The sequence below is a fragment of the Silurus aristotelis genome (genome assembly GCF_946808225.1).
Source record: "Silurus aristotelis genome assembly, chromosome: 14".
In the NCBI taxonomy this organism is placed as follows: domain Eukaryota; kingdom Metazoa; phylum Chordata; class Actinopteri; order Siluriformes; family Siluridae; genus Silurus; species Silurus aristotelis.
Window position 1 is genome coordinate 15,677,054 of NC_139587.1, and position 26,295 is coordinate 15,703,348.

General features: G+C 37.2%; 2 protein-coding genes across 2 annotated transcripts; one reads left to right on the top strand and one right to left on the bottom strand.

Annotated features, from left to right (window-relative positions):
* Nucleotides 1–1,408: 1,408 nt before the first annotated feature.
* On the bottom strand, nt 1,409–16,420 carry slc9a6a (solute carrier family 9 member A6a). The gene is made up of 16 exons (XM_083561427.1): nt 16,020–16,420; nt 15,112–15,311; nt 14,158–14,235; nt 13,896–13,972; nt 13,681–13,793; nt 13,206–13,311; nt 9,301–9,442; nt 8,791–8,896; nt 8,608–8,696; nt 7,963–8,076; nt 7,402–7,513; nt 7,052–7,205; nt 6,209–6,239; nt 6,037–6,122; nt 5,674–5,779; nt 1,409–4,591 (listed from the first exon to the last, which is right to left on the bottom strand). Exons 1-16 carry the CDS (start codon nt 16,297–16,299, stop codon nt 4,328–4,330), a joined length of 2,058 nt encoding a protein of 685 aa, XP_083417553.1. The 5' UTR covers nt 16,300–16,420; the 3' UTR covers nt 1,409–4,327.
* Nucleotides 16,421–16,573: 153 nt separating this feature from the next.
* mmgt1 (membrane magnesium transporter 1) lies at nt 16,574–23,218 on the top strand. Its single transcript, XM_083561433.1, has 4 exons — nt 16,574–16,746; nt 21,822–21,874; nt 21,998–22,101; nt 22,219–23,218. Exons 1-4 carry the CDS (start codon nt 16,668–16,670, stop codon nt 22,373–22,375), a joined length of 393 nt encoding a protein of 130 aa, XP_083417559.1. The 5' UTR covers nt 16,574–16,667; the 3' UTR covers nt 22,376–23,218.
* The last annotated feature ends 3,077 nt before the right edge of the window (nt 23,219–26,295 follow it).

The window sequence follows — 26,295 nt, forward strand, 5'->3', positions numbered from 1 at the left end:
TCCAGCATGATTCATCTTTTTTATGATATTTACAAAGACCCGTCATTTTAACTAGAGAGTGTAGATTTTTTATATCTATTGTAGGGTAACTAAAAGTGTTTGTAGAAACTCTGACTCATTCAAGTACTTTGCAAACATGTGGACTGATATAAACATTACTGGATTTGACCAGGAGTTATTGTAGATCACTTTGGGTAGCATTGAGTCAAATCCCTCTACACAAGCCCAAAATCAGTTTGGAAATTATGTTGGCTCTCATTTCTCTGTTGGATATTATACTGTCTTTCTTACTTACTGACTGCATAGGCAGGCACACTCCAATCAGACAAGCTTGGCTGAAGTAATTTTCTTATTTGTGACACAGCCAAGATTTTCTATAAACACTGTTCCCACCCTAATAGTTGAGACAACTGAAGAAACATATATAGTATGCTAAACTCTACACTGATAAATATTGACAAACTAGATGTATTTTTTGAGCACTAGCGTTCTTTAACCTTCAAGAAACGAGTTTCTTTTAATATTGCAGTATTTTAAAATGAGAATTATAATTTGACAAAATAAAGGGTCAAAGACAAGGATATAAAAATAATCTACATAAATTAAAACAAACAAAACGATATCTATGTTACAGCTGATACAAGGACTACAGTAACTGCTTCACCAGACTATTGTACTTGCTCTTAAAAAACATCTAAAATTAATGTTCAGATGATGAAATTCTTGAATATTTTTATTTGAACACTATTTAGCCTTATTTAATTACCACTAGTAAGAAACTCCACATGTTAAAAAACAATTGACTGGCAGTATAAACCAGCAAAAATAAATAAATAAATAAAAACAATAAAAAAATATATATATATTTCAGGAAACCAATATCATGTACACCGTCTATAAGAAGACACATTCCTGTGGATCTTTCGGACCATATAAGGAGCCCATTACCTGATCTCTTGCTGTGGACTAGTTATACCCAGCTGGGTTGAGTCAGCTTCTCTTGTTTTGGAGAGCTCTATTTTCCAGCTGTGGAGTGAATCTCCTTCTCAGACACAAAGGAGTCTACACATACACATCAGTGAACATTAAGTGCATGCTAGAACACTGCTCATGACAAAAAGTTTCCAATACATCCCCTTCAGGAAAAGCACCAAATCACACTGAAAAATGAGTCTCTCATTATTGGGTGCAAGTATGCACTTGAGGCTTGTGATTTTGTCCAGAATGATTTCAAGTAGGGAGGTTTGATGAATATTGCCAGAACATTCACAGAACAGCTTTCAGTTTAGATCAGATTGGCTTAAAGGAGTCTGTTGAGATCATGCATGAATCATCCAGGCAGCGTTTTCTGCTAGTCACAATGAACTAATCGGTTCAGACCAAAGCCAATGAAAGGAAGCAGACTTAGTTGAAATTACAGGCTTCTATTTATTGATCATTGCACGCACATGAACAGATGATCGTATTTACACATATGTAAACAGTCAGTACCTGCGACATGTAATAACAGAGACTGCACATGATGTGACAAGCACTTAGCTACTTATCAGTAAAACCACAACATAGGCAAATCTGCAAGTTGATCTGCTTCTTTCTGTTATAGGGCAAACAATTAGGACAAGCGATCACTCATATAAAAGTGTTTGAGTGGCCATGGACAACGAAGCTGATTATACGTTATCCTGGACAAGCAGCAGAAGAACAGTAGAGCTGAACACAGACTTACCACTGTGTAATAAGCAGAACCTGATCCCTCATTGCTCAAGAAACTCAAGATCAAAAATATGTAACAGACATGGAGGGGAAATACACTTTACTTAAAGAAATATTTTACATCAACAGAAATAACAGTAACTAAGTAGCTTTTTTTTTCATCAATTAAGTCTTTAGGGAAGTTACAACACATTTCAGGAACAACATACAAAACAAATCTTGCTCATTTTAAGTAATAACATTTTGAGCTCAATTGGGTTTTTTTAAACCTCACAGGCGTTTTAAACCACACTGGTTCAAGTAAAGACACTGTCTGCAAGTTTGCAATTATTCTTGCTCATAAATGTATGATATATTTATGACATTGCTAGACTGCTGCTCTTAGATATTAAGGTAACACAGAGAAAAGCGTATCTGCTAAAATCCTCTCTTCACGTGACAAATGAGCAAAGCTGATCTCAGTCTAACAGCAGGTCTGTTCATCTTTATGCCATTTTAACCTAAAAATCATCTACCATCAGACAATAAAATAATTTGATACTTCAAGACATAAAAAGCTAAACAAAGTGCGAAGACTGCAAGCATACTGAATTCCTTCATTTGGTGACCATGCAAATATAAACACTCTGTTTCTGTGGGCCATGTTATCTAGAGGCAGGCCTACAGGAATGCTACATTGCCCTCTGGGAAAATGTCCTGCACAGCAGGAGATAACGCTATACTGAAAGCTTGTTCACTCTTCTTTTAGACACCCATCACTCATTCTCTGCATCTTTTTCTCTCTTGCTTTTTTCATCAAGGGCCTAGATCCACAGCAACATTCTAACACATACAGTGTCTTATGTTACTGTTTCATTCAGAAGACCCATTGCATTATGAGTGCATTCCATTAAAGGCAACCACCACCCTTCTAGAAAGTCAGCTTGTTTTATGAGCATTTACACACACACACACACACACACACACACACACACACACACACACACACACTCTTAAGATACATAAATGCAACACAAATCTCTTAATGGGTTGTTCACACTTTTTTAAACTGAATTCATATCCTTTTTAATAGACAGTGTATTAAAAATCAAGAAAATTTTTTCATCCATCTCATACATACATACAATTCAGTACAACTGCAACAAACACGCAGTTGCGCTCACACACCATCAGTGCCGTTGTTCATCTCATCGCTGCACCACACCCTAACATTTTACTCAAACAGGAAATGGTCGATTTCCTCTAGAATTTTTTTACCCACCAAAAGAACTATATTAAAACAGTATTAATACCTGTTCATTCAGCCCTTTAATATCATGCTTAAAATTCTCCTTTATCCATACTCTCTCTATACTTAAAAAAAAAAAAAATAAATAAATATAATTTGTGCTGCAGTGACATAACACGCCAACCTGGACGACGATGTTTCAATTCCCTATAAAAATGCAAAATGGCGCAAAAAAAGAACACAAAGATGCATCTCCACATAGCACACCTCATGCAAAGGTTAGTACATCAAAAGGCCTACAAAAAAAATCTAACACGTTGCTGTGAAATGTTCTTCTTTAGACCTTAAAAGGTCTGCACTAGCACTGGTAAGAATCCTCTTTTTTTTTATCTATTATTTGGTTGATTAGTAATACAGATGACATTATTTGTCATTCACTGTTAAACATGACTGTCATTTCAGTAGTAGAGCAGGTAAAATTAATATTGATCTTTTGTGACTGCGAAATGCAAACAAATCAGAAAGACATAGCCTCAGATTTTGTACCATGAATCCCACTGAAAGAACACTTTACACCATATACATGTTTGTGTTCTTTGAAGTAAGACCGCCGGAGTCACAGTCTAAGGTCAGTAGGTGAGCTCTGGGCCTTCTGATTGTACAGACATCCCTCAGCAGCCAGTCAAAACTACAGCAAGTCCCTCATGTTGCCAAATTGAAGCTGACAGCACAAAGTTCAGTATTAAGATACAAGGCCTCCCTCTAGTGGATGGCAGTGTTGTTTTGCTCCAAGAATAAGTCAAAATTACATTCGACAGGCACTTGATTGCAACCACATAACAAACACTGAGCCATCAGGGTACCATGCCTCTGATCTGATGTTCAGATAAAGAAGGCAGTTTAAAAGTCTAAGAGCATTTTTTTCCACTGCACAAGCCCGAATACACTTTTTGAACTATGTCTCACACACCAACAGGAAGCAAGAATTTGCATGGACAGCTATTTCACACCTTATTATGCAGACAAGAAAGCACTGCTCTATCACTTCTCACTCTAACCCTCTGAGACAGACAATGTCACACTGCCTGAAGATGCCATAATATGTTTAACAGTCAAGCTGTGCGGACAAAAATGGCAAAAAATGGATGGCAAGAACTGACAAGGTTTCACAAGTCGTGTTTAGAGAAGCAGAAACAAAATGACAAATGAGGTAGAGACATCAAACCAGCTACTTCAGAAAGAAGATAGTGGTAGTGATAGAGAGAGAAAAAAAAGGGGAGAGGGAGAGCGAGAAGAGAGAGAGAGAGATCGCTCCGGACTGTGTTGGTGATGGAAAGAGGGGCAGGAAAGCCTTTGACTTCCTTCAAGATTTAATTTACATGCAGCTCAAATCTCCCGGTGGCGTAGAGGCGGCTCTGAATCATCCATGGGTAGCACAAGGCGTGTGCCTCGAATCACCAGCTCGTGGTCGCCAAAGGTCAACTCTCGGTCCAGAGCCTCATCAGAGTAGACACCCGCTGCACCGGCCGGAATGCTGATCATGTGTGCGCCTGTCGCATCTGTGCTAACTGCGATGTCCCCATAAGTCAGGCTGATGTCCCCGTCGTTCAGGATAAGGTCTGAATCATCGTCCTTCAGCTGGCCCTCGTTCTGCATGGAGAAGATGAAGCAATCAGTGAAGTATGTAAGAGTGCAGTTATTTTGGATCTGACAAGTGCTTTCATGGCTACATACTTAACTCCAATCAAAACGTGAAGTGCAGTCATTCAAATTGACGGCACAACTTTAGAGTAAATAGCAAAAGTACGGTACAAGAAATTGTTCCTTTAAAGGTAATATTCACCAATCAATAAGATGTTTTAATGTTTCTAGAGATGGCTCAAGGAGTGTGTGTAGATGGGAGACCAATTTCTTACCGTTCAAAAAATTTCTCCTTATAAGGTAATATTCACAAATCATTTCGAATTTTTCATGACATAATAGAAGTCTGAAGTGTGTGTAGATGGGAAGCCAGGCCATTGCAAAGCACTGGGCACACACACCCACACACACCCACACACACCCACACATACACATACACATACACATACACATACACATACACATACACATACACATACACATACACATACACACACACATACACACACACATACACATACACATACACACACACATACACCCACACACACACACACACACACACACACACACACACACACACACACACACACACACACACACACACACACACACACACACACACACACACACACAGTCAAACCAAGGGAACCTACTGGCATATATTATTGTGAAGGTGGAAAGAAACCAGAGACTCTACACAGCAGCTTTACACAAAAAGACACAGAGCTCAGAATTGAACCAGGGACCCTGGAGCTGTGAGGCATCCAAGCTGCTTACTATATCAACTTGCCACTCTAAATATGTGTATACATTTCCAAAACATCAATGTTGACATCTATGTTCCTGATGATTTTACCCACAATCTATGCTCTCTTTTTATTACCTTCCATTGATGCTGGGATTACAGATGAAATAATGAATTTTAGCGTTGTCTCTTTTACTTTTATTATACAGTTTCTTGTTAAAACTCTAGAGTTAAAAATGAAATTAACTGACACAAAAATGTTAATGAAAATGCCACAAAAAAAGCTAACGCTTTTCTTTCAGAGGGAGGTCATTAAAAATAATCAGTTGTGTATGAGGCTGACCTCACACGCCTGTGGGCTGGTGAGGCATCGGGCCAGTGGACCACAGCAGGATGGCAGGGTGGCTGTGAGTGGAGGCCCGCTGTGAGTCAGAATGGGTTTAAGATAGCTGTGGGAAAGGTGGTCAAGGAATAGTGTGCATAAAATCAATAATGGCAGATTAATGACACTAAAGAATATCAGAGTTTAGGTCATAAAAAAAATATAATAAGACAAACAGATTTAAGCCTTTGTATTATAATAAACACTACAATAACAGAATATATTGCATAAAAGCAAACATAGTTCTAGATATAAAATCTGATTTTTTTTTTTTATTATTATAATTCAATACCATCTGCTTTAGAGTCATGGCACAAAGGATACTTGTGGTCAAAGTTGTACCAAATTCTAAACAACCAAGCACTCTCCTGTTTGGTGCTCCTCCTTTCCAATCCGTCAAGGGGGCCAATCTACAGAGAGCATTAGGGTTAATATACATTATAGTGCATTAAAACCCATACAAGTCTTCAGGATAAGTAAAAACAAAAGCATTTACCGAATTGTCCTGGTCCGAGTCCACTCCAACACTGTTAGAACAAAAATCAAAATGAACAAACAATTTATATTACTCCAACAGTAGGAACTTCATTATAATCAATGACCCAAACATCCTGATTCTCTTGCTGCCATTATACATTTTTAGATATAACTTATAAAGCGGTATTGGTTAGAGGTTGTTTGGTTCTGAAAAGGAGAATAGGCATTGCATTACATCTTCCGTATCACTGACCACAAAACCAATAAATAAGCAGAGCTGGAAACAATTAAAAATGTCTCTGAATATGTGGACTAGATAAAACTTTCTTTTCGGCTTCTCCCGTTAGGGGTCGTCACAGCAGATCCTCCGCACGTTTGATTTGGCACATGTTTTACGCTGGATGCCCTTCCTAACGCAACCCTCCCCAATTTATCCGGGCTTGGGACCGGCACTAAGAGTGGCTGGGGATGGTTCCCTGACCGGGAATCGAACCCGGGTCGCAGCGGTGGGAGCGCTGCATCTTAACCACTAGACCACCAGGGGACCATAATATGTGGACTAGATACAATTCCAAAAAAGTTAGGACACTGTGTAAAATGGAAATAAAAAAGAAATGCAAAGATTTGAAAAAACTCATAAACCCTTAATGTATTCACAGTAAAACATAGAAAACATTAAATATTTAAACTGAGTAAATGTACCATTTTAAAGACAAAATAAGGTCATTTTGAATTTGATGGCCAATTTGATGGTTTGCAAACTATACCATTCTGTTTTTATTTACATTTTATATAGCATCTCAACTTTCCGGAATTCAGGTTGTACACAAAAAAGGCAGATGTCTAAATATGCAGGACTGACCGGATGCGCTGGAAAGACAACATCTGAGTGGTGCCTCCTCCGCATACCCAAACAGTGAGGAAAACCACCAGCAGTGTGGTGGAGAACATCATCTGTTGTGCGTATGTGGCTGTGTCTCTGATAGAAAGGGCAAAAGTCATGGCCCCTCTGAGACCTGAGCAAGAAAAAAAGTAAAAACCTTCTTTGAGAAAGCATTTGATATTGTTTTACTCCCTTAATAATTGAACAACCTGATGCACTGTCCCAAAGCAACAGATGGGCTACACAGTTATTCTATTACATAAGGCTTATTTAAAAACATTAATTCAATTTCATTTTTACTTAAGTACAATTTCACTCAATCAACAAACCTGCAAACATCATCATGTGCTGTAAGTTGGAACCTATTTTGTTCCTGCGGCCCAAGTTGAGCAGGAAGGAGAGCGGGTAAATATTAGCTGCACGGCCCAAGAAAATGGCCAACTGGAACATTAAAGTCATTAAGGAACCAAAAAACCCTAAGCAAAGGTTATTTCCCATGTTTCAATAAGAGAAGTCACAGTCACACACACACACACACACACACACACACACACACACACACACACACACACACACACACACACACACACACAGAGAGAACAGAACAAACAATACACTCAGTAGTTGGTTACTAGCCACTTCCCCAGTTGAATGATCCAAAATGAAGTCAACCTCAGATTTAAACTTGAGCACTGACAATCTCATTCTTTTGAAGACAATTTTGTGTGATTTTAGAAAACCTGATTTGATGATAAATTAAATCAGGCCTTGATCAGCATCTTCATGTGCACACAAACATGCACTACCCACATACTTACATAAATTCAATAAATCACTAACTAGAAGATTAAAGTCATATTTTTCTTCATCTCGGTAGCATTACAGGATACAAATGCTCCCACGATGAAAATTGGGTTGAAGACATGGTTCTGGAAGGTGAACAGGGTCAGGCCCATGTAGGAAAAGATGAAGTTCTCAGCCAGGAAATTTAGCAGCTCAAATAACTAAAAATAAGAAACCAAAGCAAAATATTGTTTACATTTAATAATAATCAAAAATATATAAAAAGACAATTTAAAAAAATTTAGGAGTTTAGGAAATGCAACAAATTTTAAATAAGAAGGCAGCTCATTTTAAATACACACATCATCCATAAATCCACAAACACCTGCCTTTTCTGTGACACACCTTCTGTGAAATTGGACTAGATTAGTTACCCTTTGCTTCCTATGCGCATCAGTGGGCCTCGAGGACCTTTGACCCTTAACCAGTTTTTCTTCCTTTGACCACTTTTGGTAGCCATTATCCCCTGCATACCAGAACACTCCACAAAACCTGATACTTTAGAGATTCTTACCTAGTGGTCTTAACATCACAGTCAGGCCCTTGTTAGATCCTTCCACTTGCCCATTTTTCCTTTTTCCAACACATCAACTTCAAATGTCAACTGACTGTTCACTGTTAACATGTTGCCCAATAAATGCTACTCAATGGCATTTGCATGTCTAGACATTTAAGTTAATGATGGGTCTTACTTGCTTGGTCCGGTCCTGTGACTCTGGGGAAAGGTTGTTATAGGTGTAATGAGCCTGGGTAATTCCACAGAAAAGAACCGCTACCACACCTACGCATACAACAAACAATAAACCACATTACAATCCAACCACATTTTAAATACTAAGACAAGCAGAATTACTGTTGGAATTAAAGCAAGTCACCTGTAAAGCCACATGCCTCAGCCAACAGGAATGTGCTCCAGGACATGAGGAAGAAGAGGGCCGTTTCTAGCAGTGGAAAATCCCGCAACTTGGTGAATTTGGTAACGTGAGAAAGAGTTAAGGAGCCTTACTTGGCTTTATACAATACACATTCTATTTAGGCCTTGAGCCCTGGATATACAAAAAAAAACTATAATAACTATTTAACATAGCTGACAATGTTCATAATATGATAATGACCTGTATCTATTCTTGTTGGACACCATATTGAAAACAAAGAGCAAGCTGGATAACAAAGCCAGCTACCTAGAAATTGCTATCTGATGCCTGTTAGGTTGCGTTACATTATCTGGCTAAATTGAATCATGGACACTTTAATGGGAACTTCCAGCAAGCCACAAAATTTGCCTGCAATTGCAAAATCTTGCATGATATTATATTGAGCAATGAGTATACATGTAGGCCTTAGCAGAATATTTTTACACAAATTGTTAAAAATCTGAAGGATATCAAGGCAGTCATTATACCAGTAGCCACTCCAAGAGCAAAGGAACCACTGAAGACGCCCAGAAAGACACCAAACGACTTTAGCATGGCCATTGCTTCAAATGTATGACTGTTGTCTCCCTGGGGCTGATATGCAACAATAGACCTAAACAGAGAGACAAATGAAGATTAGAACACAAATCCTAACACTCTGACTGTTCTCTGAAGCCTTAAAAAAAGAAAAGGAATATTCAAGTACACAGAAAAAGTAAACCGAACACAACACAAACAATGGTAATGTTGTGTTGTCTCTATGGAAAGCACAAAGATCAGAGAAAAATGAAGAGGAGGAGGCACAGCACACCATGCCTTAACTACCCAATACACTGAACCATACTAACTATTACCCTAAACCAGGATATTTGTTTTCAGGGATGCAAAACGACTAGCTCAACACCTACCAGCCAAATTAATCTTCTGTTGATGTTCTAGAAATCACACAGTAAACAAACTTCTACAATGGCTCTTCATGTGTGACTGGTTGTTCATTACTTTTTATTTATTTATTACAATATATATATATATATATATATATATATATATATATATATATATATATATATATATATATATATATATATATAATACAAAAACAAGAAATATTAGCTATCTTTACCTACTTTTTTTTCCTAAGTGGAAATCCAGTATAATTGTTTCCCCGTAGATCAGAGGCAGAAAGCTCTAAGCAACTTAAAGGTTAAAGGGATCGCTACACTCTGTAACTGTTCTAGATGATAGCAGCTGCGGGTCAAACCCTAATACAACAAACCTTTCATCCAGCGAGCAAATCCCCACACTCCAGCCTCAATATCCCACTAATTAGTCATGCAAAAGTGCCTACACCACTCCTGATCACAGACTCGCGTGTCACGTCACATGACAGCAACGTTATAATAAAACTCGAAACATTACTTCAGTATAAGTTTGTGAATAATAGGAATGAGTATATGGAATGAAAAATGAAATTATACCACGTTGTGTAAAATGGGATCTAATGTGAGGTTGGACTGTGGGTCATTCGCTCTGCATACTCTGGATTACACCAGGCAATGCACACGCAAGAAAATAAACTAACTGCAGAATCAAAGCTACTTGTGTATCACACCCATTTTGGGGTGATCTTTGCTCGTGGTTACCGCCCTCTATGCACTGAGCCACACCTCCAGAGCAGTGCTGGCCCACCCCACTGTGTCGGCGGTAATAAAGGAAAATTCTGAGTTGAGGACACGAGTCCAGCAGGAAAAAAAAAAAAACACAAGAGTTAGGAACATTCCACACCATGTTGAGCTTTTGGTTAGTGATAAACTACAGTACAATAAAATGGAACATGCTCAGCATTTTAGAACTGCAAGCAGAAGTGTATGCTGAGAGTTACATATTATGTAGCAAGTCTAAAGTAGGATCTATTGCTTTTAGATTGTAGATATAACAGAGATGTAAATATAACAGCCTTAGTGGAAATTACACAAACTTATTTCAAAAATTTGATTTTTTTGAAACAAATAAGAAACCAAGTTAGATGAGCATTTTTAATATGATTAACTTTATTTGCTAAGGTTTGAGCAAACTTTCCAAATCAACAATATCTTAAAAAAATCACACAAAAGAACCGATCCAAAAAATACTGGGTATTAAAATAAAAATGCCATATGTACTCAGATACGGTGTGCTGAATTTTATTAGATATAAATCTGGTCATTTGTTACAAAACAAGAGCTTTGCACCTTGTTCCAGTCTATTCCCATTTGACAACCCTGGTAACTGCTCTGTGTAATAATAATTATATTAGATACATTTTGCTAGCTGCTGAATTCACAACTACATAAGTGAACAAATGTAAAAATCTTTGGTTATTAATAAATCCTTAGATTAAATTATTTCAATTAATGATTTATAAAGTTGTTAATAATGACTTAATAAAAAAATATACTTTGTTAATTGGCTTAATATATATATATATATATATATATATATATATATATATATATATATATATATATATATATATATATATATATATTAATATATATATATACACACACACACACACACACACACACACACACACACATATATACACAGTGGAACCCGGTTATCTCGACCTCGGTTACCTCGACAACCCTATTAAGTCAACGTTTTTGAAGTGGAACCGCCAAATTCTTGCTTTTTCTAAGCATTTTTTATCGGTTATGTTGATGTTAAATAGGAGCTGGTGATAATGCTAAACGAGCACCATATGTGCGCAATTAAAGCCGGGAGCTTCAGAGAAAGCGGCCGAGAAAGCACCTGCCATGCTGAAGGGGGCCGAAGGGGGCGTGGCAGGTGGATTCCTGACAGATAAACATGTAGTGTATGTATTTTTATAACATGACTTCATCAAACAAATCGCGGCAACGCTGTTGTGTAAAAAAACCCTTCAAAAACACGTGCATGCACATTCTCATTTATTAACGCACATCATGTACATAAAGAAATTTCAAGCACGTTAATATATTGCCGCCATTTTGATTTTCGGTTACCTCGATGCTTTTTGGCGACCCCCTAGGACATCGACATAACCGGGTTCCACAGTAATATATATTATATATAAAAAACACTTTATAACCGGCTCCATATCCCTGTGGACAATCCACTACTGATACCGAATATGTGTTCCAGTCTCTCCATGATGTTTGTCTTTCAATTACATCATTTTAACGTGACCACTTTTAAATATTAAATGGTGTGCTTGGGCTGGTTCCCAGTGTTATCTGTAGGTCAAATCCTACGTCTATAAATCCCAACCGTTTTACTTGACATACTCCAGCAGACTGTTGGGTTACACACTTATACAAGGTGGAAAATCAATTGGTTGCCTCTCCACTCCAATGCTCACACAGACCACAAGAAAAACAAATCTAATTTAGGCTGAGTGTTATAATTCAGGTCATTTTCTTTATTGCTGCCTGTCTAGACATTTTTATTAATTTACCCAAAAATGCATAAAAATAATAAATACAACTGTGTGTGCTAGCATTAAATTAGAGCATAGAGACATTGTTTTGCTTCATACCTCATTCTGGTTTCTTTGACAGTGTTTCTGCTGACTATTTATTGTGTAATGCAAATAAGATCTAATCTTTTGTTTAGCCCACATTGAGATTATACAGCAAGTGGTTTTGGCAAACATATATCATTTATCAGGATACACTGGTCAGCTATTAAATCCCTTTTAATTTAGTTACTTGTATAGATGCTTACCATTTACATTATAACTAATATAATTTACTTTTGAGATCAAACAACAAAACAACTAAAGTTGTGTATTACAAACCTGACACAATTTGGATATGCCTTTAAAACATGCACAATTTAAATGGAAACAGGACAAAAAATGTCTTACTAACATTCTGGGCCATCAGAAGACAATAGAGGAGTTTAAATGTTCATATGGTATTACACATTTCCCTGTAATTGTACTATAGGGATGAAAAATTATATGTCTACCAAAAATTATATTCTCTTTCAACTGGAGTTTTTAATGATGATAGTCAACAATGTCTGCCAAGAATTCCATAGCAATTTTCAACCGGACTGATATAGCATATGATTTATTTGAAATGATATGATTACATGATATGGCCATGGCATACGATTTACCGCAATTTTATGCTTAGTAAACTGTGAATGGTGGCATCATCACTGAGAGATCCACAAGCATTACAATGGAAATACATTCATTACAACAAAAAGGTGAACAGTCAGAAAAGTTTCTTGAAGTGGACTAAAATCATGACTGCACAATTCCTCCCACACCATAATCAAATTTTGACTACTATATAATATATATATATATATATATATGAATTTTGGTAGCAAATGGGACTTACGAGGAAAGCACCACAGCAACAGCATCATTTAACACGCTCTCTCCAAACAACAGAGCATAGAGGTCGACATCCACCTGTAAATCGTTGAAAATGGCCAGGACGGTCACTAGAATGCAAAGTTTACAGAATACAAAATACAAGCTTTAGTCTTTATATTGAGATTTATAGCTATAGCACATCATACCTAAGCATGTTTTACATCAATCAGACATTACCTTGTATGAAAAACTATATAAATATATATACAATATAAATTAATAAAAGATCTCACATTATAGTTTCATTATGTCCCGGACCAGCACAAAGATCACATGCAAAATAGAAATGTTGTTTTTGCATCATCTATACTAATGCATGTACAGATATTATATCTACGATTATACCACTCCTACTATTATAGATTTATTTTTAGGGAACACCTCCAAGCCTCATGAACCAAATTCCAATTTGGCAGTGGAAATCTTTAAGGACACACCTGGATCTGTGGCTGAAACGATGGCACCAAAGAATAGGCAGTCAGTGAAGAAGAAGTCTCCTGCCAGCTGGCCAGTATACTTCATAAGCATCACACAGCCATACATCAGTGAGCTGGAAAGGCAGTACCATTAGTTTTAACCCGTGTTCATGACTTCAGACACCAAAAAGAGCCACTGCAGAAAAGATACTGAAAAATTCATGAAGCACACTGACCCAATGATGAAGCAGGACACCACAGTTCCAACAAAGGCATAGGCCAAAATGGAGCCCATGTTCCTGAAAAAATGTCTCTGAAACACAGGCAATAATAATAATAATAATAATAATAATAATAATAATAATAATAATTTATGACAAACTGTCAAGGACCTATTTAGCCTGGGTTTAAATAACTGACATTTATATTGAAGTATAAAAAAATGCTAATTCTTATATCCACATTTTTTTCTATGCAATATTAAAAAAGATATCATACCCGCTTTAAGCTGTATCCCGCATGAAATATGATTGGAGGCAGCAGAATGTTAAAAAACACCTCTGGGTCAAAGGTCACCTGTAACAGAAAGAGTTATGATGCAGTGATAAACCTGTAATATGATTATGCCATTATAAACACATTACCTCAAAATTGTGCGTGTTATACGTATGTTTACATCTGCAGCAGAGTAAAAATAATACGCATTTTCTGGCATGTGCTCCGTAACAAATTCACAATTCTAAAATATAAAACGAGTAATTAAAAATTAAAAAAATGTATTTGGTACAATGAAGAGACAATGCCTCTGTGCAACTATGGATCTTTACCAGGACAAACATAATAATGTGCAGTCACCTAAACATATAACCATAGAACCAGATCAATCACCTAAAGCATTGGAAACAGTAAGTGCACAAGTGGAAATATAAACAGTGGCTTTTGTTTCTAACCAGCAGTTGAGTCATATGATATTCTAATTTACAAGAAAAGCTTACAGTTGTATTATTCTTTTAAATTCCTATTAAAAGTGTCAAATGATCTGATGAATCCAAAATAATTCTCTTTGTGATAAATGTTTCTTTTCACTCCTTTCTACTATTATGCAGCACTTTCTTAATACTAAAATATTGCAGGGTTCGCATGTACAATGTACAACATCTGAATGAATCAATGAATGAATGAATGATGATCATTGATTCTCATTTTCAGACAGTGATCATATGTAGTCTGAGGTAAAATGCTTTTGCTATTAAGAAATACTGGGAGACCCTAGTCATGCAGTGAACTCTGTCTGAAATTTTTCTCTAAAAGTGTACCAGCTTTTTAGTGACAGTTCCATAGCTATGAAAGCACCTGAAAAAAAGCAAACATCTAACACTATACAATGTTATGAAACTGGAAAGAATTTCAAGGAACAAATCATGAGAGGGCTACAACCTGCCCACGATTTACCTTCCTAAGCATCTCGTTGTCCTGGACATCTTTGACTTCGTTGGCGCTGATCTCACCCTTCAGTGTGTACTCGTAGAACTTGCCACTTACGTTAACCAGCAACGTGGGTGGACTGGCATTGACATGGCAACTCATCGTAACATTGTTGATGTCACGAGGCACGTGGATCCCGTAACGCAGCACAACCCCAACCAGCAATCCTAGTGACACAAAACAAGTGAGAGAACAATGATGTTTCACGAAAGAGGTGACAGATTTGATCAGACAGGGTATGATGTTTCAGAACCCGGCACTGTCCGCTGTCCTGAACAGATCACAGATTCAGATTTATAAGCAGCTTTAAACTGCTTTTTAAATTATTCTTAATTAGTATTCTGTACTTTAGGTATTCACTGTTAAAATTATTAATGGTCATTTATAAACATGATGCTATTTTGTATTCCAGTATTAAACCTGCACACAATCCTAAGCAGCATGTAAACTGTATGTCTTATGTGGACAAGAGACTTAGCTCCTGGTTCTCATAAATGTTCTCCCACATCTAGAAAGCTCCAGTTACAGTAAAAGGGCAGAAGATTTTTAACTAATCCTGCTTTGGTTTGCAATGTCAAGAACGGAAACAAAAATGTACAAAGCTAATTGTTTGGCAGAAAAACAACCTAGCCAACTAGCGTTTTACATATGTGGCCTGCAGTGTACTGGATCAGATCGAGCCCTTTCGTTACATGATAACCAGTTTATTACCAGCTGTCATTATAAAGCCTCCATAAACACATAACCTGGGTTCGTCTGCAGCACAATAATTGACAGAGCAGCATTTGGGCTCAGTGTTTAGCCAAGCTGTTTGATCTGAGCTCGAATCTGAAGGTTGCAGAAGGCGATAAGATAGACATGTTGCTTGCTCTCACCATAGATCATCGCCAGGCCAGTCTCGTGTAAAAACCTGAATCTGCGGTGTTTGAAGAGCCATATTGTGAGGATGGTGAGGGTGAGGAGAAGGATGAAAATGAGCAGGTCGGCACTGTCCTGTCGATGGCTTTCTTCAGCCTTTTTCTCAGTCACGATGTTTTCCATTGAACTGTATTCTGCTCGGCAGAGACACATACAAACGGACAGAATAGCCAAAAAGCACAAGGGCAGTTTCCCCCACGCTCCATTAATATCGAAGTGTTTCCGCGGAGAGAGCATGTTGGCATCGCTTTCAGGTTAAAACCTTACAGGTTGGATGACTGCTCACTATATAATATACAGATTGTTCCTGAATCTTGCACTGACTCCGCCCCCTTTTAAATGGCGTCACAGAACGCGAAAAGCAGAAATGTGTGGAACCAAACATCTAACTTTATATATATATATATACCTGTATTAAATCTATCCCGCACTGACTCGCAGTTCGTCCCCTCTACGAATCGCTGCGAATCTATTTTAATGCCCCCCTTCTTGTTTCATACCGGATACAAACCAGAAGTGGTGACCGGAAGTAGTTTTTGAAGCCGGCTTCACGCTGCGTACTTGCCGTAGCCGACGGAAAGCGGTTCTCTGCGCTTACATGGAAAATGGCTTCGTCCTTTTGGAAAGGTGTTGTTGGTTTAGGACTCTTCGCCTTGGCTCATGCAGCTTTTTCTGCGGCGCAGCGTGAGTAAAAAACGATTTCTCTAGAGAAACTAAACGAAATTTAACACGGTAGATCTTTTTTTTAAGCACATGCTAGAGAATGGCCCGATCAAGCTAGTCGGAGAGTTAGCATGACAGCTAGCGGCTGCGCTCAATGGAAATGAAGCAGATTAACGGCGTTCAGTCGCTTCGGTTCAGTGGCCATCGAGCTGCTAATAGATCAATAGATTCAGAAATATTAATATATTCATCCAAAAGCGAAAATGTTACAGCTGCTAGTTCACAGATATACAAACAAAGTACAAACAACCTGGTGTAAAAATAATATTAAGGCTAGTTTCACAATCGTGTAGTCAGGTGGGATTCTGTGAAATGAACATTAGGGTGCATTAACGAGGCAAAACGTGATTGCGGATATACACCTGGGACTCTAAATAACTATATAAAAGATGTACCAGCACCCGTGTAATAGTAATATTAATTGTAATATTACTATTATTACAAGTTGTAATTGTAATAATAATAATAAACTATATTAAAAACAAGTACTTGGCAGGATGTTCCAGGCTTGCTGACTAATGGATCTGGATCATGTTAGTGAAATGTCTGTAAATGATTGGTCTCAGGTTGTAAGTTGCAGCTCCTCGTGTCAAACTTAAGCAGCTTGTGAGCCGGATCATTTTACAGTGTTAAAGCTTAAATCCAGTTTAAATCAACACCGCAGCCAATACTAATCCGTCTGATATGTCTATAAAGCATCGGATGCTCCTTGTTGCACCCGAAGATCCACTAAAGCAGGGATCCACTAAAGCAGGGATCCACTAAAGCAGGGATCCACTAAAGCAGGGATCCACTAAAGCAGGGATCCACTAAAGCAGGGATCCACTAAAGCAGGGGTGTCAAACTCTTTTTCACAGAGGGCCACATCAGCATTACGGTTTCCCCTCAAAGGGCCAGATGTAACTTTGAGGCGATATAAATATAGCTAAATATTATGTAAAATCAATGCAACTACTCCTTAATGTTAAATAACTCTGGATTTGTATTATTCAACTTACAAATATTACATATACATTTGCATAAATGTTAAAAGAAATGTTTGCTTGTTGCTCTGTTATAACAAATCCGCTCAACAGCTTATGAACCCCACATTGCTCCATCAATCAACGATCAAACTATCCAAGTGAATAAGGATAAATAACAAGTTATGAAATTAACTTTGTTCAAAATTGTTTGCAAGGGCATACAGCTAACTAATGAGGGATGGTTTGATTACAGTGAACGTTTGTCTGCATAAACAAACGCAATTTTTCTTTTAATTCTTTCACCATTTTTTGTTTTTGAAGGCTTACTTTGGCGTACTTTTAGCTCCGTGTTTGGTGGTAAAATGCCGACGGAGATTGTACACTTTACATACCGGTTTTTCTCCTTGAAGCACAAACATATATTCGCCTTCCCATCTTTCTTGAAACAGCCTTTCATCTGTATCAATTTTTCTCTTCCTGGACATTTTGGGGTCATTGTATTTCTTCATTTGGAAAATGGCACTGATGTGAAAACACTGCAATCTAGTGGTGGGATGCCGTCACTTCATGGGTAACGCGATCGGCATGCATTATGGGAAATGTAGTTTATGGTCAATGCGCCCGCTTGACTTATATATTATAAGATAATCAGACCTTTTCAGCTAAAAAAATAACGTGGCGGACCACATTTAGCCCGCGGGCCTTGAGTTTGACACACATGCACTAAAGTGTTTCAGAATCAGAAAGAGCTTTAGTGCCAAGTATGTTTGCACTTACAAAGAATTTGTTTTGGTGATAAAAAGCTTCCAGCTGCACATTTTCTAAAGTAAAATTGAAGTAAAAGAGCAATTATTGCACAAAAAGTACAGAGTTAGATTGGTAAAAGTGGTATTTCAAATATGTTTAAATTTTATTGCACAATGGGGAGCATTTAAGTGTTCATGAGGTAGATTGCCGGAGGAAAGAAACTTCTCCTGTGCCTGGCAGTCTTGGTGCTTGGTGCTCTGTAGCGTCGGCCAGATGGCAAAAGTAAGAAAAACAAAACAAAAACAAACATATGGCTTAGATGTGAGGGATCCGGGGTGATTTTCCGAGCCCTTTTTCTCTCTCTGGGTGTGTACAGTTCCTGTAGAGGGGCAGGAAAGCACCAATAATCCTTTTAGCTGTAGTCCTCTGTAGTTTTCTGATATCTGATTGTGTTGCTGAGCCAAACCAGATGGTTTTCGAAGTGCAAGGACAGACAGGATGATGGCTGAATAGAACTGTTTGAGCAGCTCCTGTGGCAGGTTGATCTTCCTTCACCAATCGTCTGTTGGGTCGATTTGATTGTCCCACTTCAGGCTCTGAGAGATGGTGATGGTGCACAGGAAACCCGAATGACTCCACTACTGCCACAGTGCTGTTCATGATGGTGACTGGGGGGAGTGCAGGGGGGTTTCTCCTGAAATCCAATATCATCTCCACTGTTTTGAGCGTATTGAGCTCCAGGTTGTTATGACCGCACCAGACAGCCTGCTGCTGAACTTCGCTTCTGAATGCAGACTCGTCACCGTCGTTAATGATGACTGTAGTGTCGTCTGCAAACTTCAGGAGCTTGACAGAGGGTCTGTAGAGGTGCAGATGTTGGTGTACAGGGCTGTTAGAATTTTGAAAGTTGTCTCCAAAATGGAGCTTCGCCAGATAGATACTAGGCAGCGTGGTTCTAAAGCCTGACCAATGCACCAGCTCACTTTCCTTCGTTTATGTGTCTTTAAAACGCTTGAAGAGCGAAACTGCTCGGCTAACTACAATGTCCAGCAAAATGTCCAGATAGTCGGTAAAAGATGGTGTGGTGTGTTTTGGCGAATGTTCAGCAGTTCGTCCCTGGTAAAAAAAAAAACTATACATGAAAGACAAAAGACTGGACAAAATAACAAAAACAGTAAAGCAACTGCAGAGCGCCACACCGAGGCAGCCATCTTTCCAAAAATATTCATTACCCAGCAGGGTACAGATTTAAGATATTAAACTCATAATTATTATAAGCACAAAAGCTTTGCATTTTATAAAACAGACATTTCTATTGATATTGTAAAATTGTCTTGTGCTATATTTATTTATTTGTGATTTTATGGTATTCTTGTTCTTATAAACTGTTCTTGCCATAAAGATAGTTCTTGCCTCAGTAGCTGGCAAGCTAATTATAGTCTGTCTGTCTGTCTGTCTGTCTGTCCTATCTATCTATCTATCTATCTATCTATCTATCTATCTATCTATCTATCTATCTATCTATCTATCTATCTATCTATCTATCTAACAGCCAAGTATACTGCATGTACACTAATAACGAGAAAGCAATAATGGCTATAACTAGTGATAATGGGTTTTTCACGAGCGTGCAAAATAAAAGACATCAAAGCATTTGCTGTGTAAACCACTGGGGATTTGTGAAGCCACTTGGGCTTCTCAGAGCTTTTAGGTTTTTAAAAAGCCTGAGAATGAATCACACATAAATATTTACACTCCTTAACACTCGTCATATGACCGTGTGAACTAAGAAGTGTTCTCGTCTGTGCTGTTGTTCAGTAAAAACTGTGTATGAAAACCAATTTCTCGTACATTGCTATGCATGCTGGACTAAGCTACAACACCAAAAAATAAAAGAACGTGTAATAAAAAAAAAAAAAGGATCAAAGACCCAATAGCTTTACTTCATGAATAAATAGCTTTAAGGTTTTGGAAAAGGCAGTGCATCTTTGTGTGCCTGAGAATGACTTGCACGTGAATCTTTTCTGCAGAAAGCTGTCCAGTAAAACTTGCCATTTCTGGAAAAAAGTGATCAAATAACCTGTTTTATGCAGTAATGTAATACAAGTGCGATGTCTAAGATAAAGGTGTTTATGTAGGTACAGTTCCTGACTGTTCCTGATGCTGCAGTCAGCATTTAGATCGCAGATTTGACAACAACTGCCACTAGCAGTACCAAATATCAGGTCAAATACAGTTCTGAAGCACTGCATCGGTCTCTGATTAGATTTTACACAGATTACGTTGCCGATAAAGGACACAACGTGTAAAGTACATCAGCCGAAAGCCTTTGGTTTTGCTTTATAGCGTGGCAGAAAGGTTTACTAAGGTTAACATAACTCATTTGTTTGGTTGACTTTCCCAGTCTCTAGCGGACAGCACGATAGGCCAACAAACTTATAGGGAATTGTTTTTATGGAGTTTTATGTTTAAATAATGAATTTAATAAATAGGAATATAATTATTAATTATAAAATGAAGTAAAATGTTAATTCAGCACTGTATACATAAAATAGCATTTTTGGGGTGGCGTCCATTTATCACAGTTTATCAGGGGATTACTGTATTGAATGTTGTTATTATTATTTACAATTAATCAAATGAAACAATTGGATGTATTGCTTATTATAACTGTATAAAAGTAGAATTCAGGGTATTTGTGAATAAAAGTGTACGTAAACAATGCAAAATCAATATAGAGTTTAACACTCTTTACTTTCGCCATTTTAAAGCTTATAGTGGCTGCTTGTTAAGGAGCGCATGGGGGATTTTTCCTTTGAACAAATCCATCACTATGTCACGAGCGAGCCGATTGTGCAACCCGAAGCTCTCGAGTCACGACAGAACAGATCCAGTGCGACTGTCCCGAATTTACCAGTTTACATAATAACACTTCATTAATCTATATCATTTTTATATACTGAGAATTATAGTTTTTGCTCACCGTTGATGTTTTACCTTCATCTGTGACACCAGTGTGTTTTCTTTCCATTTACAATTTAATATAAAATGTTCCCATGCCTTGGATGAGTTGGGACGCACACTTTTCCCTGCTGCCGGTTGAGCCTGTACTGTCCACCATTTTCGCGGGTAGCTGTTATCTTACCGTAACGCAAACCCGTAACTTGAGCAGCCCAACTAATCGATAACAGCATCCGTTGACGACAAAATTTCATTATCGATTATTATTTGTAGTTTGTTTTGTAATATATTCTTGTTGGATAGAAATGTAATTTAAATCATAAGTATTACAATCATGTATATTTGCTTGCAATGTTTTTCCAGATCGATCCTACATGCGTCTGACAGAAAAAGAGAATGAAACCCTTCCAATAGATGTAAGTTTTTGCTCCATGTTTCGGAGTTTGCATTAGAATCCATAGGATCAAAACGGGACAAGTATAAAATCGGTAAAAATATTTAATTTCATGTTTAATAATATATATGTTTTGTGCTTACAGATAGTATTACAGACATTGTTAGCGTTTGTGGTTACATGTTGTGGAATAGTCCACATCTCGGGCGAGTTTAAAGACATGGACGCATCTTCAGAGCTTAAACACAAGTAAGTAAAGTGCACTATTATTCTTCAGTTTTATTTGTTTTGGGTTTTTTTAATCCTTGTAAGACAGCATCTGAAATTTGGTGTTCAACATAAACCCCGTCCTCTTTCTCTCTTCAGAACATTCAACACGTTGAGAAACCACCCGTCTTTCTACCTGTTTAACCACCGAGGCAGGGTGCTCTTCAGCTCACCTGAGCCCGAAGCTCCTACCCCAACTCCTCAGGCATTGCAGTCCAATCCTCTGAGGTTACGCAAGCTCGAGAACTTTCACTGAGACTAGCATTACAAAGGGCTTCCCCTTGCCTGGTTTGCCGTCTTTTTCTTTCTCTGCATCAGTAAGCTCCTCGGTTGGAATGGGCGTATAAACCGTTTTTCCGTCGTTTTTTTTTTTTTTTTTCTTTTCTTTTTTTTCTTTTCTTTTCTTTTCTGTGCACATGTCAGTATGCTGTACAAATCTGCATCTCAACGTGGTTACTACTTTGAAGTCTAAGGACTGTGCCAACTCGTCATTTTATTTTTATTTTCATTTTTCCCCTCAGCTGATACGTTTGTTTTAATGTCTTAAAGATACACTGTAGTCAGGTGGCACGCAGAAAACAGGAGAAGCCATCTTTCTGTTTCACAAGGGGCCCTAATCCCATCTCCTATACCGTTCCATTTGCCACATGACCTGCTGTGCTGCCATGTTTAAATGAGTCGTGTGTCTCCCCCCCCCCCCCCCCCTCTTTCTTCCTTCCCTCCCTTCCTTTCTAACCCTGTCTCTTTCAAAGGAGGTAACTACTATGGACCATTAATTTTACTTGTGTTAAGATATATTATTTATGACTGACGGACTACAACAGTAGATTTTGGTATGCAAATAATACTAAGGTTAGTATAATTAAATTGATGCCTGGTCTAGGAAAAGACAAATAAAGATGTCTAATAATTATAATACTGTGAACACGCTGTGGGAAATGGTACACACCCCCTTTTATTTTTAATTTTTGGATTTCTTTGGGTGAATGGGAATGATGTATTTTTTTTTTTTTTTTTTCATTTTATTTTATTTTATGTTACAGTGCATCTGATTTTTCTTTTTTTCTTTAACAATAAAATCTGAGATTTTATTGATGAATTTTTAACTGAAGAGATGTATTTACTTCCACTGTATCAGGACACTCTTTACAAAAATTGTGTGTGTATAAAAAAAATATATATATATATATATATATATATATATATATATATATATATATATATATATATATATATAAATATAAAATTAGTTTTATGTGATTAATCCAAAATAGATAAAACGTTATCACAACAATCAGCAAAATTAAAATTTAACAATTGTCATGAATGCAATTTTTTATTTATTAACCCCCAAATAAAGATCAGCTGTTTCTGTAGAATTTCCTTTCCTTTTTTTTTTTTTTTTTTTGTTTGTTTGATTTATCTAAACGCTGAAACCATGCTGTCCAGAGAGCTTACAGAGCTGCATACTATGTCACTTGGTGAAAGATATTGATCAGGAGGTTTATATTTGATCACATTTTCCTCTTTCTAAAATATTCACAATGATTTTCATTTAATTTGTATACAGTCGTTTCATATTAAGGGTGGGAAACGTTCTGACATGATTTTAGTTTGATGAAACAGAAACCTGCTATATTAAACAGGGTGTGTAGACTTTTGATTTTCATTGTGTATCGGTAGGCGATGAAAAGGGGAAAACAGCTCTGTTGTGTTCTCAGAGTCATTTTGTTGGCACGGTTTTTAATCCACTTGGGAGCAGGGTGTCAAAATGAAATCCTTCCCTTGCTATGTTTCTGTGAGTCCTTGAAGAGGCACAAGCTCAGAATATTCAATACAACTAGGCAGTGTGTGTTTAGGGGTTGGTCATGTGTCTGTCCAAGATTGTTGTTGGCACAATCCCTCAAATTAGTGATCTCAATTAACTTTTGTAATTATTATTATAATCACAATCAGTTTTTGGAATTAACAAAACAGATTAAAGGTTATTGCAGGTTTCAAATGTATGAAATGGATTTTCTTCAATGGCTTCCCTCCTTTTTGAAATACATTATATGGACATTATAGCAGTCAGTGTTCAGTTTCATCCCAGGGTTTTCAATAGAGTTAGGGTCAGAACTCTGTACCAGGGTACTCAAGATCTTTGACTTCAAACAATGTAAAGCATATCTTCATGGAGCTTGTGTTATGTACAGGTTCATTGGCATGCCAGAACAGGTTTGGATCTCCTGGTTAAAATAAAGCAAAGATTTAATGCTACCACTTCCAAAGACATTCCACATAATTGTATACCTCCAACTTTGTGGTAACTGGGGGAAAAAACTTATGTTGCTAGAAAGTGCTGGGCAAAATACTTTTATATACACATGCAAAGCCACAGGTCCTATTCATGTTTTTGTTTGACAGGACCATACAAATTTGTGTATCTTGTATTAGAGCAGTTAAAATTTTGAGGCCAAAATTTTGACGACTGACTTGCTAAAGGTGATGAAGTCGCTAAGTATGTCTCCCGACCTGAACCCTATTGAGCACCTGTGGGGGATCCTCAATTGGAAGGTGGAGAAGTGGCATGTGTGTAACAGCAGCAGCTCTGTGATGTCAATATGAAGGAGTGGAAAAGGATCCCAGCAACAACCTGTGCAGCTTTGGTAAATTCCATGCCCAGGAGGATTAAGGCAGTGCTAGATAACAGTGGTGCTCACACAAAATACTAACACTTTTGCCACAGTTTTGACATGTTCATTTACAACCTACTCACTTTTGTTGCCAGTTATTTTGACAATAACAGCTGTATGTTGAGTTATTTCCAAAGGACAGTAAATCTATAGCTGCACATTGACTATAACATATATTCAAGTTTATTTTTATTGTATTGACACTTGAGAAGAGATAATACCCTTTATATATATTTATATATATATATATATATATATAATAAAGGGTATTTATGGCATATAGACTAGTAATATGAATAATTAGACTTAATGGTGGATGCATCAACCTGTCTATGCCCTGACTATTTTGTCATTTAACACAAACACACAAGAAATTTAAGAAGGTTAAATTGTAAAGTGTTCTGGGATTTTAATGTTTCAATGTTTTCCAATTGTAAGAGTGAAAAAGTTAAGTAGTGTCTTTCATTTTCTACATTTGGGGATTTGTAAATCATTAAAGGCCATCTGATGAATTCTGAATCATTTTCAACCTGACAAGAGTCAAATCTCCCATCCACAGGCTGACTGAATAGTTTGATGTATATGAATATGATGTAAATGGAAATCATATGCTATGGCTGTCACACTTACAAGGTCTTAATATTAAGAAACAATTCTAAAACACCTTAGTGTTTCCTATCACAATCATCAAAACAACAAAAGTGAGCACCAAAAAATGTATTTGGACGCATGCCTCCATTGCAGAACCAGAGACATATATAATTTATACAAGGTGCATTGGATTTCTCCTGGCAGCTTGTGGCTCAACACCTAATTTCTTTTACTTTTAATATGTCAACCATCTGTATACAATATAAGCCGTAGGGCTAGTTCAATTGGTTGAACACGAAGCCTGTCTGTGCTGTGGAGAAGTACAATTAATGTATAACATTTCCACATGCTCTTTACCTGCTTGACCACTTCTAGATTTGTTTAGCTTTTTTTTCAGAGAATTAAGCGGTTTTAGTTTAAGATTATTATCTAAGCCTTTTAAATCGAATGCTTCCACTGACCTCCCCAATGTTATTTTTAATACTAGTTTCTCAAGAACATCCTTTAAAAGCAGCTGCAGTAGCTCAGTGGTTATGATATTTTGTTCAGGGATTGGCAGTATTTATGATACATGTATTTCAAATATAAAAAAGGATTTTGTCATTTGTGTTTGATAGGGTTGATGAAAATAGGTTTATATTTTGTATCAAAATATTTTTTGTAGTTTTTAAATATTGTAAAATACTTTGTAAGAAGTCTACATGATGACATCATAAAAATGCAGCCTTTCATCGGTCCCTATTCGGTATTTAGATTTTTCAGTATATTGAGATCGGAACAGAAAATTGATCCATATGGAAGAAGGTGGTGAAGGTAAGAAACCAGCTTTCAAATAAGTGTCCAATGATTGATAAATAAATATTTGATTGCCGAATATTGAACCCTAATTGATGTAGCTGTTTAGTAGGAT

What these genes read in the sequence shown, in the direction of transcription:
- slc9a6a (XM_083561427.1), bottom strand. Translation starts at nt 16,299, where the DNA reads ATGCTCTCTCCGCGGAAACACTTCGATATTAATGGAGCGTGGGGGAAA. An exon ending in ACAACGAGATGCTTAGGAAG is followed by an intron (nt 14,236 to 15,111) that starts GTAAATCGTGGG and finishes TTTCTGTTACAG; the next exon opens with GTGACCTTTGACCCAGAGGT. An exon ending in GTGTCCTGCTTCATCATTGG is followed by an intron (nt 13,794 to 13,895) that starts GTCAGTGTGCTT and finishes CTGCCTTTCCAG; the next exon opens with CTCACTGATGTATGGCTGTG.
- mmgt1 (XM_083561433.1), top strand. Translation starts at nt 16,668, where the DNA reads ATGGCTTCGTCCTTTTGGAAAGGTGTTGTTGGTTTAGGACTCTTCGCC. An exon ending in AGCTTTTTCTGCGGCGCAGC is followed by an intron (nt 16,747 to 21,821) that starts GTGAGTAAAAAA and finishes ATGTTTTTCCAG; the next exon opens with ATCGATCCTACATGCGTCTG. An exon ending in ATGAAACCCTTCCAATAGAT is followed by an intron (nt 21,875 to 21,997) that starts GTAAGTTTTTGC and finishes TTGTGCTTACAG; the next exon opens with ATAGTATTACAGACATTGTT.